This window comes from Mobula hypostoma, chromosome 2 (genome assembly GCF_963921235.1).
Source record: "Mobula hypostoma chromosome 2, sMobHyp1.1, whole genome shotgun sequence".
Classification (NCBI taxonomy): Eukaryota; Metazoa; Chordata; class Chondrichthyes; order Myliobatiformes; family Myliobatidae; genus Mobula; species Mobula hypostoma.
Window position 1 is genome coordinate 116,943,782 of NC_086098.1, and position 17,216 is coordinate 116,960,997.

General features: G+C 41.4%; 1 protein-coding gene across 4 annotated transcripts in view; it reads left to right on the top strand.

Annotated features, from left to right (window-relative positions):
* LOC134342406 (WD repeat-containing protein 26) overlaps nt 1-17,216 on the top strand; it is a 159,314-nt gene that overhangs the window by 130,435 nt on the left and 11,663 nt on the right. For 2 of the 4 annotated variants that reach the window (XR_010017017.1, XM_063040494.1), the window contains one exon: nt 7,219-7,348. Coding sequence is in view for 2 of the 4 variants with exons in the window: in XM_063040494.1 (XP_062896564.1) it covers nt 7,219-7,348 (130 nt within the window). In the remaining 2 variants the exon portion in view is untranslated. Of the gene's footprint in view, nt 1-7,218; nt 7,349-14,645; nt 14,772-17,216 lie in introns of those variants that run through there. The other 2 variants (XM_063040495.1, XM_063040496.1) reach the window with 2 other exon arrangements.

The window sequence follows — 17,216 nt, forward strand, 5'->3', positions numbered from 1 at the left end:
GTAGGTGTCTGTGCTAATTTTGTTCATTTACAGTCAATCAAAGAACACAGAAGTGTGTTGGTAATGGCAGTATCCATTGTGTCCGCAGATAACATTGAAAAATGTGTGGGAGAGTTGTGGAAAAGCTGTTGAAATGGGGCTCTGCACTCTCACGACCTCAGAAGTCTGGGTCCAGTGGTACAAGTAGTTGTCTCAAACTAGGGTCTTCCTTGGTTGCAGTAGACAACTATAACCTTTTCTGTAACTTATCATGCCCTTCGCTCTCCACAAAAAGTTGCAGAACCACCTTGGCTTTTGGATCTTGCTGTTGATCTCATCCAACCAGATAAAACCGTGTGGTACAATATAGTAATTTAAAAATTAGGTTAGCAGACAAGGAAAAAAAGTCCAGGAGCAGATGGCTCTTTCTTGAGCTGGTAGACACCAACTAACTAGATATTAAAGGGGTCGTTGTTTAGGCCCCAGCTTTTCAGAAGTCATATCAGCAATTTGATTCTAGGGACTAAGTATAAAATTTCCAAGTCTGCTGAATACAAGAATCTTAAGAAATTGTAAATAGTGATGGGAATATAAAATGGTTTCAAGAAGGTGTAGACAGTAGACAGGGCACGAGTGGGCAACATGGCAAATAGAGTAGACTTAAAAAAGTGAGGTTACCCTCTATGTTAGAAAAACAAATGTCGTTTTTTTTAAATGGTGAGAGTTTGGGACTTGTTAATATTCAGAGAGATCCTGGTGTCCTTATACTGTACATAGCTCAGTACAAGATAACGTAAGAGCAGTAGGCAGTTAGGAAGCCAAGTGATTTTTATGCCGAGAGGATTGGAATACAGATATCTTGCTACAGTAGTATAGGGCCCTGGTGAGACAGCATCTGGTGTATCATGTGCAGTTTTGATCTGCCTGACTTAAAAAAGAAAAGTACAATAGATAGTTCCAGGAACAGTGAGTCTGTCACATGAGAGAATTTGAGTAAACTAGGCCTTGTTTCTCTAGAGTTTAGAAGAACAAGTGGTTGCTTCACTGAAACATACAAAACTCCTAGATCCTGCCTGATTTCCTCCAGCATTTTGTGTGTTGCTCAAAATTCTTAGAGGACTTGTCACCGTTTCCCTGGCTGAAATGTCCAGATCTGAATGTCACCATTTGGAAAGAAGGGACAGGTCATTTAGGATAAGTGAGGGAATATGTTTTCACTCAAGAGAATGGTGAATCTTAGAGAATTTTGATTCCAGGTGGCCTGTGGAAGCTTGCACTCAAATCTCAGGTTTATAGATTTGGATATTGGAAGAATTGAGGGATACAATAGAAAGTGGATTTAAGGTTGAAGACCTGCCATGATCTTTATGAGTTGTGGAGTAAGCTTAAGGTGTCAAGTGACCTATAGCCCCTCATTCTTATATTTTGTTTTCAGAGGTTAACTGGGAAAGAATGTGGATGATGGAGCATAATTTGGGAAAACAAGGTCACTGACTCTGTCATACAAAAAAGAGCAAACATTTAAATGTTTGCTAAATTTGTTTTACGGAAACTGAATCTGAATGCAGAAACATTTACATTCTGGAAAACAGTGAAATCTTTGCTTTACACGCAGTCCCCGGGTTATGAACAACTTCTGTTCCTAAGTCCGTCTTTAAGTCGGATTTGCACGTAAGTCGGAACAGGTACATCCGGTATTATTTAGCGTGAGTTAGTCAAACGTTTGCCTTAGTATACAGTATATATTTTACCTTTCTATGCATATAAAACAATTAAGAAACATATGTATTTCAATAATTAAACCACTGTGTTACTTCGTAATAATTGTAGCTTTCATCGGCGCAGGGTCTTTCACGTGCTCCATTATTCTCACTTTAACCTTTAAAATTGTTCCGATCATTGACCGACTGTAGCCTAACGTTTTTCCAGTGACTGATGGCGTTTCTCCTCTTTCCGATCGCTTTATTATTTCCACTTTATTTTCAGTCATGATCGTTTTCCATCAATGGAACAGAAACACTGTGGATTCAGCAGCAGCCGTGGGCAGCAGGCCCTGAGCTCCCCCGGGTCCTAAAGCCCACCTGCACTGAGACAGGTTAAATGGGACAAGTGGGGGTGGTGCTGACTGGAAAAGGGGGGTCAGGGTGAAACTTGCTAAGAAAAATTTAAGCCAAATACAAAGTTACACACTCAACACAGTGTTAATGGCAACATGATCCAACTTAAAATGGCGGACGGCGTTCTCCTTCCTCGAGCCAGCGAATTTTTAATATAATAGGCTTTATGGCAGGCTCTTCGTAAGTACGAGTTGTTCGTAACTCGGGGAATAACTACTGTAAGTTGGAGCACTCAATTAAGCCTTGAAGCATTGAACAGGACTTTGGTATGAGCATACATCAACCACTGTACGATGTTTAGATGGGAAAACGAGGTTGATGTTAAAATCAGATTGGCCGTGATATTAAATGACAGACAAGGTTTGTGAGAGGCAGTGCAGGTTTGCTAGATCGATCAAGGATCAACTTTATTTGTCATTTACATGTCCATTTATTTGGAATTTGCTGTGATATATTGGCACGTCAGACAACAAAAAACAGCATTGAACAATTATAAAGAATTGTATAAAAATAAAGTTAGAGGTTAATGTACGGAGATGGAATAAAATATGCATAAATACCAGCATGTATTTACAATGTAAACAGCATTATAAAAAGTGATTTAACGCATTTGTAGTACCTGTAGTGACTGAGGTAATAGAAGGGGGTGAGGGCACGCTAACAACACGACCACGTTAACTGCCAAGGGGAAGAAACTTTTAAAAAGCGTGAAGTTTTTGTTATAATAACAGAAGGAAGCTTCTGGAAAAGGCAGTTTGCCGGGTGATTAGTGTGGGCAATGATTTTTCCTGCCTACCACTTTGTCCTGGACACATGCAAGTGCTGCAGTAATGATAGGCTGCAGCTTTTTCTGCTGACTTGACAGTTCACTGTCGTTTTTTTTTATATTGCAAGAAGATACTGCACCAAACCAGACTGTAATGCCTGGTGTGAGAATGTTCTGGGGAAGATGGAATTTTACCAACTGGTGCAAGATGTACACCCTTTCCTGAGTCTTTTTGTTAATGAAGGAGATACAGTTCTCCTATATGAGATGCTAAAAATAATGATGCTGAGGAACCTGAATGTTGAAACATTGTTGATGGTCAGTGGGTGGAGAGGAGACTCATTTCTCCTGAAATTGATATGCATCTCTTTGATTTTGAAGGCATTCAGCTCCAAGTTGTTGTGATTGCACCAGGACGCTAGCTTGTTTAGTCTCTGGTGGTACTTGAAATGTGTCATCTCTGGTGATGACAATGGTGTTGTCCACAAACTTTACCAGGCTAACTGATGGATCACTAGAGGGACAGTCATTAGTGTATAGAGAAAATAAGAGAAGGCAGAGAATGCACCCTTGTTGTGCACCAGTGCTGACTGAGCAGGATGTGGGTATATACTTGCCTAGTCTCACATACTGCCTTCTGTCAGAGAGGAAGTATCTGATCCACCTGCAGATGGGACCTGGCATGTTGAATTTGGAGCGTTTCTCTTGCTCAGGGTTGATGGTTTTGAAGGCTGAATTGAAATCAGCAAAGAGAATCCTGACAAATGTACCAAAAGAGTCAATATGCTGTAGTATGAAGTCTAGACTGATGTTAACTGCGTCATCTGCCGGTCTGTTGGCTCTGCAGGTAAGTGAACTGCTGTGAATCTATAAAATTTTAAGTTATGGATTTGTGAAATGACATGACCAGCCTTTCAAAAGTCTTCATTATGACTATTGAGGGTGCAACTGGCCTGTAGTCATTGATTCCACTGATCTTTGTTTTTTTTTCAGGACTGGAGGAGTAATTAATTTCTTAAAACCTGCTGGAACATTGCATAAATTAAGAGACTGATTGGAAAAAGTTTGTGAAAACTATAGACAGTGGGTTAATGCAGTGTTTAAGGATGGCTGGGAGACAAGAGTTATAGCCAGCAGCCACCTTGATATTTTGGTCCCTGAACAGCCTTTTCACCTCCTCTTCCTTGACAACAAAGGATGTGGGGCAATGGCGATGGTGTGGCTGAATGAGCCTGAGAAGGTGATGTTTGAATAAGATCTTCATTCTTCTAAACTCCAAGGAATACAAAATTAAATTATCTAACCCTCTAATCCAAGGAGGTAGTGTGGTAAACCTCCTTTGAAGTGCCTCCAGTGATCCTAAACCCACTAACATCTTATACAACTGTGACAAAGCTTCCTTATTTTAAATTCCCTACACATGCCCTTACACTTCCTCCCTCACTATCATTCAGGGCCCCAGACAGTCCTTCCAGGTGAGGCGACACTTCACCTGTGAGTCGGTTGGGGTGATATACTGCATCCGGTGCTCCCGATGCAGCCTTCTATATAGTGACGAGACCCAACACAGACTGGGAGATTGTTTCGCTGAACACCTACGCTCTGTCTGCCAGAGAAAGCAGGATCCTCCCAATGGCCACACATTTTAATTCCATGTCCCATTCCCATTCTGACATGTCTATCCATGGCCTCCTCTACTGTAAAGATGAAGCCACACTCAGGTTGGAGGAGGAACACCTTATAATTCCGTCTGGGTAGCCTCCAACCTGATGGCATGAATATTGACTTCTCTAACTTCCGTTAATGCCCCACCTCCTCCTTGTACCCCATCCGTTATTTATTTATATATGCACATTCTCTCTCTCTCTCTCTCTCTCTCTCTCTCTCTCTCTCTCTCTCTCTCTCTCTCTCTCTCTCTCTCTCTCTCTCTCTCTCTCTCTCCCTCTCTCTCTCTCCCTCTCTCTCTCTCTCTCTCCCTCTCTCCCTCTCCCTCTCACAATACCCCTTGCCCATCCTCTGGGTTTCCCCCCTTCCCCCTTTTCCTTCTCCCTGGGCCTCCTGTCCCATGATCCTCTCATATCCCCTTTGCCAATCACCTGTCCAGCTCTTGGCTCCACCCTCCCCCTCCTGTCTTCTCCTATCATTTTGGATCACCCCCTCCCCCTCCCCCTTTCAAATCTCTTACTAGCTCTTCTTTCAGTTAGTCCTGACGAAGGTCTCGGCCCGAAACGTCGACTGTACCTCTTCCTAGAGATGCTGCCTGGCCTGCGTTCACCAGCAACTTTTATGTGTGTTGCTTGAATTTCCAGCATCAGCAAATTTCCTCGTGTTTGCATTATCTTAAACTCCAATTCCTTTACAGTAAAGGTCAACATGCCATTTGCTCTTTTAACTACTTGTTGGAAACTTGCATCTTCTTGTCTTTTCAATGTCGTTCTCCACTGTTACACCCCTCCAGCCTGAAAAGCACACATTTATTCCAGTTCCCAGTTTCCTATGTGATATCTAGCTTTTAATCCAGGAATACAGATTTCCTCTAATACCTTGGGCTCTTAATTTATGCACCAGCTTCTTGTGTTCAAAGCAACAAACACAAAATATAGAAGGAAAAATGAATAGATAGGTTGAGATTCTTCTTGTTCAGAGTAAATTTATTATCAGAGTATGTGTATGTTACCATATATTACCTTGAGATTTATTTTAGACTCTCCTGTACATAGATCACTTTATGGATACATAATCAAAATCTTTGTATGTTAGCTATCTTATGTATTTATATTTATCGTATCTTTTAATTATTGTGTTCTTTTGTGCTGCATCGGAGCAGGAGTAACAATTATTTAATTCTCCTTTACACTTGTGTACTGGAAATGACATTAAACAATCTTGAATCTTGATTTTCTTGCAGGCATTTACAGGGGAAAAATACAGTAGAATTTTACAGGAAACTATACATAAAGATTGACAAACACTGCAAAAGAAAACAAAGAGTGCAAATAAAAATATTGTAACTTGAGTTGTAAAGAGTCCTTGAAAGTGAGTCAGTACATTGTAGAATCCGGTCAGAGTAGTAGTTGTAGGGTATCATCTCTTCCTGATTCTGGTGTGTAGGACCTAAGGCTTCTGTACCTCCTACATAATGGTAGTTAGTGAGAAAAGGACATAGTTTGAATGGAGATCTTTGAAAATGGATGCTGCTCTCTAGGCAGCACTCCATATAAATGTCCTCAGTGGTGGGAGGGCTTCACCTTTGATAGACTGGACTGTACCTACCATTTTCTGTAGCCTTTTCTGTTCTTGGGCATTGGTGTTTCCATACCAGGCCATGATGCAACCGTTTAGGATACTCTCCACTGTTTGTCAAAGTTTCTGGTGACATGCTGAAGCTATGCAAACTTCTAAGAAAGTAGCACTTTGTCAAATGCCTTTTGGAAATCTAAACACAGTATATCAACAGGTTTTCCTCCATTGCATTTTGAAAGAACTTGAGCAAATTTGTCTTTATGATTTGCCTTACATAAAACCAATGAACTAGTTTTGATGAAATTCAGCTTACCTAAGCGATTGTTTTCTGTTTGATTATTGCTTCTAGCTGATTGATTTACAGGAAGAAATTAGGTGGGTTAAGACTTTATTCCTTGGAGCATAGAAGTCTGAGAGGTGTCCTTTATGGAAGCACTTAAAATCATGAGGGACATAGGGTGAATGCACTCAGTCATTTTCCTGGGAGGGAGAATAAAAACTAGAGAGCACAAGTTTAAGATGAGAAGATTTGAAAGGAATCTTGGAGGCAGCTTCACACAGAGGGTGTGCATTTATGGGAAGGGCTGCCTGAGAAAGTGATTGAGGCAAGTACAACAACAATCAAAAGATATTTAGATAAGTATGTGGCTAGGTAGGGTTTAGAGGAAATATGGCAAATGGGTCCATATCATTGGTCATCATGGCTGGTATGGGTAAGTTGATTGGAAAAGCCAGTTTCTGTGCTGTGTTACTGTATGATTATAACAATAGCAAGCACTCAGACCAATAATACTAAATGGTGTTGTCCAAACTTTTAAAGTCTGATATAATGGTTGTGTTTAGCCTTGTGCCAATGTTGTAAATGCAAAATAATTTTAAGAGTTGGGAAATATACAGAGGATCAAATGAACCTTCTAACAAAAATAATGACAAAGTACAATTCCATTTCTTGTACCTTTGGTATTTCTAATTATTGCTTGACATCAAAGTGTCATCCAGTCCTAAACTCCACGATATTTAAATATTAAATATTTTCAAAAAACTGTTATATGGGAAATACAGTACATTGGAAAAACATCTTCAACTTTAGTGTAAATTTCTTTTTTTCTTCAGGGAGTTCATCTATGGGACTTGCAGGATCGTGTTTTAGTGAGAAAGTATCAAGGGGTGACACAAGGATTTTACACAATTCATTCATGTTTTGGAGGCAACAATGAAGACTTTATAGCCAGTGGCAGTGAAGGTAAGAATGTGGGTTGCTGATGATTATAGGCTTCTACAGCACAAATGGTAGCCTTACAAGCAAGCAGTTTTAAGCAAGTGTACACCATGTGGCAGCTCAAGCTTCCTCTGCCATTACATAAGGTCATAGCTCTTGTTTTAGCATCAATTCTACATTCATGTCCACCTACACTATTGTCTTTCACTCTCTTATTAAGAACATGTATCTTTGCCTTGAAAATATTAAGGCTGCTTCCATCACCTTTGAGGAAGAGTTCCAAAGACTCACCTTATAGAGGCATAGAAAAGTAGTCTGTGCCAAACCATTTAAACTAGGGGTCCCCAACCTTTTTTGACACCGGGGGGGTGGGGGGAGGGGGGAGGGGTTGCCAGCGGACAAGAGTAGCGGTCAAATACGTTGTGTTTACCCCGAGAAAGACTACCATGACCATGAAGCCTTGCGGGGGCACCTGTGTGCGCATGCGTGACGTGTACATGCCAATTTTTTTTCCTGCAAATCGTTTTTGGTGATTCTGCTCAGTGAAACTACACTGTACCTAGATTATTTCTACTTTATATAGGCTGTGCATTTATCATATTATTTCTGGTTTTACTACATGTTACTGTTATTTTAGGTTTTATGTGTTATTTGGCAGGTTATTTTTTGGGTCTGGGAACGCTCAAAAAATTTTCCCATATAAGCTAATGGTAATTGCTTCTTCGCTTTACTCCGTTTCGGCGCGAAAGGTTTCATAGGAACGCTCTACCTTAGCGGGGGAAATACAGGACAAGGGTGGTCCCATATGGGACAAACCAATTTAGCCCAATGTACGGGATGTCCCGGTTAATACGGGATGTTGGCAACTCTGGGGGTGGGGTGTGTTTATCACGACCGGAATATAGGTGGTAAGTCAACTATAAGTCACCTGTGGCTAATACACTCAATTTCGTTTCTAAAAGGGTTTATCTAACAAATTTAATACTAAAAACACTGCGCATATTTTCCTCGCATGAATATAGTGATAAGTCAATAGCATCATAACATTTTAAGTAACATTTGGATATTAAATACACAGCACATATTTTCCCTGTATGAACATATAAAATCTTTGCAACACACCAATATCACTGAATCAGTGGGAGCCCTGGGCTTGTTTTCCTGCAACAAGACGGTCCCATCAAGGGGTGATGGGAGACAGCGATACTCGAAGGGGGTTCCTTATCTCCAATCTATTCCGCAATTTAGTTTTCGTTGCATTCATTGCAGAAAACTCCGCTTCGCAGCGATATGATGTTGGAAATGGAAGCAACGTTTTCAGTGCTTTCATGGCTATCTCAGGATATTTAGCCTTGACTAAAGGCTAGAATGATCCAGAATGCTGGCAGAGATGTTATGTCAAACATAATTTTCAGCCTACCGTCATTTGCAAGCTCGAGGAGTTGATCTTCTTCCCTCACTGACGTGGATGACACGTGGGTCATGACTTCTTGTGCGTTCAAATTCAGCAGTGGGCCTGACAGGGAATGAGGAAAGGTGCAGCTGACTCACATCGCCAAATCATATCATTTCCTTGCGGCCTGGTAGCACATGCTTTGCGGCCCGGTGGTTGGGGACCACTGATTTAAACTGCCTACTCCCATCAACGTGCGCCAGGAACATAGCCTTCCGTACCTCTGCCATCCATGTACCCATCCAGACAACTTTTAAACATTGAAATCGAGCTTGCATACACTGTGTGCTGGCAGCTCGTTCCACACACTCACTACCCTCCGAATGAAGAAGTTTCCCCTCATGTTCCCCTTAAATTTTTCACCTTTCACTCTTTACCCATGACTTATAGTTGTAGTCCTACCCAACCTCAGTGGTAAAAGCCTGCTTGCATTTATCCTATCTATACCCCCTCATAATTTTGTATATCTTTATAGAAACATGCAATAGAAAACCTACAGCACATACAGGCCCTTCGGCCCACAAAGCTGTGCCAAACATGTCCTTACCTTAGAAATTACCTAGGATTACCCATAGTCCTCTATTCTTCTGAGCTCCATGTACCTGTCCAGGTACCTCCACCACCGTTGCCGGCAGCCCATTCCGTGCACTCACCACTCTCTGCGTAAAAAAAACTTATCCCTGACGTCTCCTCTGTACCTACTTCCAAGCACCTTAAAATTATGCCCTCTCATGCTAGCCATTGCAGCTCTGGGAAAAAGCCTCCGACTATCCACACGATCATCTTATACACCTCTATCAGGTCACCTCTCATCTTCCATCGCTCCAAGGAGAAAAGGCCGAGTTCACTCAACCTATTCTCATAAGGCATGCTCCCCAATCCAGGCAACATCCTTGTAAATCTCCTCTGCACCCTTTCTGTGGTTTCCACATCCTTCCTGTAGTGAGGCGACCAGAACTGAGCACAGTAAATCTCCCAATCTCTCAATCCTGTACATTTCAAGGAATAAATTCCTAACCTATTCAACTTTTCCTTATAAAATCAGGTCCTCCAGACCCAGCAACATCCTTGTAAACTTTCTCTGTACACTTTCAACCTCATTTACCTCGTTCCTGTAGATAGGTGACCAAAACTGCGCACGATACTCCAAATTAGGCCTCACTAACATCTTGTACAAATTCAACATAACATCCTATTTCCTGTACTCAGTACATTGATTTATGAAGGCCAATGTGCCAAAAGCTTTCTTTACAACCACATCTACTTGTGCCACCACTTTCAACTAATTATGGACCTGTATTCCCAGATCCCTTTGTTCTACTGCACTCCTCAGTGCCCTACCGTTCACTGTGTAAGACCTACCCAGGCTGATCCTACCGAAGTGCATCACCTTGTGCTTGTCTGCATTAAATTCCATCTGCCATTTTTCCAGCTGGTCCAGGTCTCAGTGCAAGCCGTTATAGCCTTCCTCAGTGCCCACTACACCTCCAATCGTGAAGTCATCCACAAATTTGCTGATCCAGTTAACCACGTTATCATCCAGTTTGCTGATATACAAACGTTTGTAGATGACAAACAACAACAGATCCAGTACCGATTTCTGTGGCACACCACTAGTCACAGGCCTCCGAGGCAACCATCTACTACCACTTTGCCTTCTCCCACAAAGCCAATGTTTAGTCCAATTTTACTACCTATCTTGAATGCCAAGCAACTGAACCTTTTTGACCAACCTCCCACACAGGACCTTCTCAAATGCTTTACTAAAGTCCATGTAGACAATATCCACTGTCTTGCCTTCATCAACTTTCCAAGTAATTTCCTCAAAAAACTCTATAATATTGTTTAGATATGACCTACCATGCACAAAGCCATGCTAACTATCCTTAATCAGTCAATGCTTATTCAAATACTTACATATCTGGTCCCTCAGAAAACCTTCCAATAACTTTCCCACTACTGATGTCGGGCTCACTGCCCAATAATTTCCTGGTTTATTTTTAGAGCCTTCTTGAACAAATGAATAACATTGGCTATCCTCCAGTCCTCTGGCACCTCGTCTGTCGCTAAGGCTGATTTAGATAACTCTGCTAGGAACCCAGCAATTTCTGCACTTGCCTCCTGCAGGATCCAAGAGAACACCTTGTCAGCCCCTGGGGATTTTTCCATCCTAATTTGCCTCAGGACAGCAAACACCTCTTTATCTGTAATCTGCACAGGTTTCATGAAGTTGGTGCAGCTTTGCCTCACTTCTTTAGACTCTGTGTCTATCTCCTGAGTAAATAAAGATGCAAAAAAAATTATTTAATATCTCCCCATCTCTTTTGGTTCTTCATATGCATTACCATTCTGATCTTCCAGAGGACCAATTTTGTCATTTGCAATACTTTTACTCTTAACGTATCTGTAGAATCCCTAGGATTCTCCTTCACCTTGTCTGCTAGGACAACCTCATGCCGCCTTTCAGCGCTCTCCATTTCTTTCTTAGGAGATCACTTATACTCTGTAAGCAAGCACCTAGTTTGTTCCTACCTGCTATGCACCTCCTTTTTTTTCCTTCTTAACCAGGGCTCTTAAAAACCAAGGTTCCCTACACCTGTTATCTTTATCTTCTATTCTGACAGGCACATAAAAGCTTTGTACTCTCAAAAATTCACTTTTGAAAGCCTCCCACTTACCAAGTACACTTTTGCCAGAGAACAACCTGTCTCAATCGTACTTGCCAGATCCTCTCTGATACCATCAAAATTGGCCTTTCTCCAATTTAGAATCACACCCCACGGACCAGACCTATCTTTTTGCATATTTACTTTGAAACTAATGGCATTGTGATCACTGGATGCAAAGTGTTCTCCGTCACAAACTTTTGTTGCCTCCTCTGTCTCATTCCCAATAGCAGATCAAGTATTACCCACTCTCTTGATGGGACTTAGACGTACTGATTAAAGAAACCTTCTTGAACACGTGACAAACACTAATCCCATCTAGTCCTTTTGAGTTTGTGAGTCCCAGTCAATATGTGGCAAGTGAAAATCACCTACTAACAACAACCTTATGTTTCTTGCAACAGTCTGTGATCTTTCTGCAAATTTGTTCTCGAAATGCCTTGGACTGGTGGTTAGCCTGTAATATAGCCCCATTAACATGGTCATACCTTTCTTATTTCTCAGTTCCACCCATAATGCTTTACTAGACAACTTCTCCAGTCTGTCCTGATTGAGCACTGCCATGATATTTTCCCTGACTAGTAACGCCAGCTCTCTTCCCTTAATCGCTCCTGCAACCAGGTCTCACTAATTCCAGGGTGTTGATCCATGCCTGAACTCATTTGCCTTTCCTACAATACTACTTGCATTGATGTATATGGAGCTCAGGACATTAGTTGCACCATGCTCAACCTTCTGGTCCCTGATTTTATCTGAGGTCTTAACATCTGTCTCCACAACCTCTCCACTAACTGTTCTGGTGCTCTGGTTCCCATCCCCCTGCAACTCTAGTTTAAACCCCAATGTGCAGTACTAGCAAATGTTCCCACTAAGATGTCTAGTCCCTTCTAGTTCAGGTGCAAACCATCTCTTTTGTACAGGTCCCACCTTCCCTGGAAGAGAGCCCAGCAATCCAAAAATATGCCCTCCCTCTGACACCAACTCCTTGGCCACATGTTAAACTGTATAATCTTCCTGTTTCTGGCCTCACTAGCATGTGGCCTGGGTAACAATCCTGACATCACAACCCTGGAGGTCCTGCCCTTTAACTTGGCACCTAACTCTCTGAACTCACTTTGCAGAACTTCATCACTCTTCCTCCTTATGTCGTTGGAAACCTACATGGACCACGACTCCTGGCTGTTCACCCTCTCATTTAAGAATACTGAAGACTCAATCTGAGACGTCCCAGACCCTGGCACCTGGGAGGCAACATAACATCCGGGAATCTTGTTCTCATCCACAGAACATCCTTTCTGTTCCCCTAACTAATGAATCCTTTTTTACCAGAGCTCTTTTCTCTCGCCCCACCCCACCCCACTTCCCTTCTGAGTCACAGAGTCAGACTCAGTGCCAGAAACCTGACCGCTGTGACTCAAACTATGGGGATTGGTAGATAAATTTTAAATTTAGGCTCCGTAAATGGTCCCAAGAGGTAGTGAAGAGTAGAATTTGGGGCAGTTAATACAAATGGGATTTAATGGTCAGTACAGTCTCAGTAGGCCTTTAGTTTTGTTTCCATGCTGAACGATTATCTGACTTCGGCTGTAATCATTCCTATCTCATTGCACGATATCAAATTTAGAATAGCTTGCTGTCTGGTTGGCTCCAGAACCAGTTGTTCTAAGAAACTATCCTGAAAATAGTAAAGAAGGTAGGCTACCTTTGCCCACTTGACTTTTTTAATGGTGTATTTTTAGAATGTTGACCTTTTACTCTATTTAAAACAAAGCTGGAGTCAGGTCACCCTATTGTACCATGAAAATCAAAATAGAGCAACTCAGCACGTAGCTTACAGTTCTTCAAGTTCACATCTAAATGGGTGAGAGTTTCTATCTCTACCATTATTTCATGCAGTGAGTTCTAGATTCTTCACTGTGGGGTCCTAATTTTTTCTTATCACTCCACTAAATACAGTCTCTTAATGTTAAAACCCTAGTTCTTAACATCCTTGCTCGGAGAAACTTGTCTTTCTCATTTTCTCCATCCAGACTCCTCATAATTTCGCACACCTCAATTAAGTCTCCCTTTGGACTCCTCTGTTCCAAACCAATAATGATATTCCCAAGCTGTCCAGTCTTCATACTGAAACATTTCCTATTGCAGCAACACAGTGGTAATTTTCCTCTGCCCTCATTTCATTAGAATCTTTTTTTATCAGATCAAAAGAGACCACCCTCACCATCTCCTTTCAAATTTTACAGCTAAACATCACAATTTTGATAACCACAGGAGTAAATTTTGCTACACCCTTATAAAGACCTTCACATTCTTCCTGAGATTAATGGGATGTAATGCACCTGTTGTGACCTAACCAATGTTTCGTGCAAGCCAAACATTACACAGTACTCTTTGTGGATGTTCAGCTCTAGTTACCATATTCAAGGAAATACCGTAAGTGATTGTACTAAAAAGGATGTAGGTTTATAATGATGTTGACTGAACTGCATAAAAATGAGTAATGATGGAAGTTTGAATGTTAGTGCTTTTTTTGGAGCAAAGGAAGCTAAGGGGAGACATTTGAGGCATTACAAGGAGCTTAGATTTTTTAAAATTATATTTCTGTTCTCTGGGTGTTGCTGGCAATGCCAGTATTTATTGCCCTCACCACCACCTTGAACTCCAGCAGTCCTTCTAGTGGAAGTACTAAGTTATTGATTGGACATTACAGGATTTAAGTTAGATGGAGAGACCAGTTTTTTCCCTTTTTTAAAAGGGCCAAAAAAACCCATTAATTTAAAATAATTGGTGAAAAGATTAGAGGGGAGTTAGAGTTATAGGGGTCTTGAACTCACTGCCTGAGGGGGTGGTTGAAGGTGAAACCCCCACCACATTTAAACTTTATATGGATGAGTACTTGAGCCATGATTGTGCAGCATTATGGATTCAGTGCTAAAACCGTGCAGCGTGGAAACAAACCATTTTACCCATCACACCCATGGCAACCAATAGACATTGATAAACATTAATCCCGTTTTTCAACATTTGGCCACAGCCTTCAATGCCTAAACAAAAACTGCTGGAGAAAATCAATGGGTCAAGCAACATCTGTGGATGCAAAGGGATGGTTGGGGAGCCAACCCAAATATTGACCATCCGTTTGCCTTCATACATGTGCTTGACCTGCTGAATTCCTCCAGCATTTTGTTTTCTTTTGCTCCAGATTCCAGCACCTGCAGCCTCTTGAGCCTCTGCCTTCTATGCCTAGGTGGTTCAAGTGCTCATCTAGACACTTCTTAATGCTCTCAGTGACTCGGCTTCCACCACTCTCTCATGCAGTGTGTTCCAGGTACTTTTCACTCTCTTAATGAAGAAGGTCCTCCTTGGATCATATCCAAATCTTCAACCCCTTAACCTATATCTGTGTGCTGTAATTTTATTCACCTCGGAAAGGGGGTAAAATTTCCTGCATCTGCCTTATCTATAACCCTCATGGCCTCATTCATAAACCTTGGGGCAACACGGTAGCATCGTGGTTAGCCCAACACTATACAGTACCAGTGACCCAGGTACGTTCGCACCACTGTCTATAAGGAGTTTGTACATTCTTCCTGTGACAGCATAGATTTCCTCTAGGTGCTCTGCTTTACTCCCACAGTCCAAACACAAACTGGTTAGTTGGTTCGCAAACGTGAGGAATTCTGCAGATGCTGGATATTCAAGCAACACACATCAAAGTTGCTGGTGAATGCAGCAGGCCAGGCAGCATCTCTAGGAAGAGGTACAGTCGACATTTCAGGCCGAGACCTTTGTCAGGACTAACTGAAGGAAGAGCTAGTAAGAGATTTGAAAATGGGAGGGAATCTCCCCTCCCCCTCCCACTTTCAAATCTCTTACTAGCTCTTGTTCAGTTAGTCCTGACGAAGGGTCTCGGCCCGAAATGTCGACTGTACCTCTTCCTAGAGATGCTGTCTGGCCTGCTGCATTCACCAGCAACTTTGATGTGTGTTGCCTGGTTATTAGGTTAATTGGTGATTGTAAATTGTCCCATGACCAGGCTAGGGTTAAATTAGGGGTTGCTGGGTGGCATGGCTGGAAGGGCCTATTCTGCTCTGTATCTCAATCAATCAATCAATCAATAAATAAATAAATGGATGAATGAATAAAAGTCCTGCACTCCAGGGAAAACAGACCCAGCTTCAGCAGGCATTCAAAAAGGCAATATTCTGGTGAATTTCTCCAGTACTATCATATATTCCTATGTCTTCTATACTTTCTTAACCACATTATTACCTTATACTGCCACCTTCCAGGATTATTGGACTATTATATCAAGGTCGCTCTGTTCTTCAGTACTCCCTAGGAGCATCTCACATTTATCAGGGTTAAACTCAACCATCTGTGAAATTACTAATCATGCTTCCTACAGTCATCTCCAGATCATTCACATATCTTACAGACAGCAAGGGTCCTAGCACTAATCTCTGTGAAACACTACTAGTTAAAGTATCCAGTCCCAAACTTCTAAGCTGATTTTGGATACAATTTACATACTTTCCATGGATCCAAACCTTTTAGACCAATCTGCAAAGTAATACATACTTACTACATTGTCCTGATCAATAAAAATCTTTATTACCTCATCAAAATATTCATTCAGTTTGGTCAGACTGGATTTGCTCTTGACAAAGCCATGCTGACTACTTCTGCCTTTCCAACTGATCAGTAAAACTGTCCTTCAGAATTTTTGCCAAGAACTTTCCTACTTGTAATGTTAGGCTTACAGATCTTTAATTACCAGCCTTTTCTCTGTTCCACTTTCCCCCCACCTTTGAAAAGCGGGACCATGTTTACTGTCCTTCAGTCCAAATTTATAATACCTCACATGTCCAAATTTATAATTCTCGGCCAGAGCCCTAGCAATCGTTTTCCTTCTCTTCATAGCAACCTAGGATAAATCACATCTGACTCTTGAGATTTATCCACCTTTACACCTGCAAGAGAAGTTCCCCTCAGTGAATCCTTCAGCTATAAAGTCCTTTTCCTTTCAGAATACTGTTGAACAGTATCCATTTAGGACCTCACCCATACCTGCTGGCTCCATACCTAGATTTCCGCTGTTGTCCCTAATGGGTATGCCTTTTGCTTGCTTATTCTTTTGACCTTAATGTACCTACAAAATACCTTCCATTTTAGCTTAATCCTATCTGCCAGTGACATCTCAAAGGAAGGTGGGTTTCGGTGGATAGCTTCTCGGCTGGCGTGTGTCATAAAATTTTGTACTGCTTTTGTACTTTGGACACAAGTAGCCTAACCACGCGAGATTCCTGCCACCTTCAAAGATTTATGTAAATGTACATCTAAGTCACTGTATTCCTGCATACCATTTAGAATTGTGCCCTTTAGTCTGCATATTTCATTCTGCCAAAGTGTACTTATCTGTATTAAATATCATCTGCTGCTTGTCTTCTCAATTATTACATCATGTTGAATGTATGCCACACTTCCTAGCTGTGTTGTCCTCATAACTGCAACTTTTGTCCAGCACATCGGTGTAAATGTTATATCTTGTATTTATCAGTGTTGTTTAAGAAAGGATTTGTCAGTGTTGACTTTTTAAGCTGACTGCCTTTTGAGTTTCGTCCTGATTCTTGGTGCCAATGTTTGTTCAAGAGATTTTTTTTAAATCATTTTGGGTCAAATAAAAAAATCTTTCTGAAAATCACTGTTTACCTTGTATTTGTCAGACTCCTTAATTGCAAAGAAAGCTGCTTTTGAATTTTTAACCCTTTTT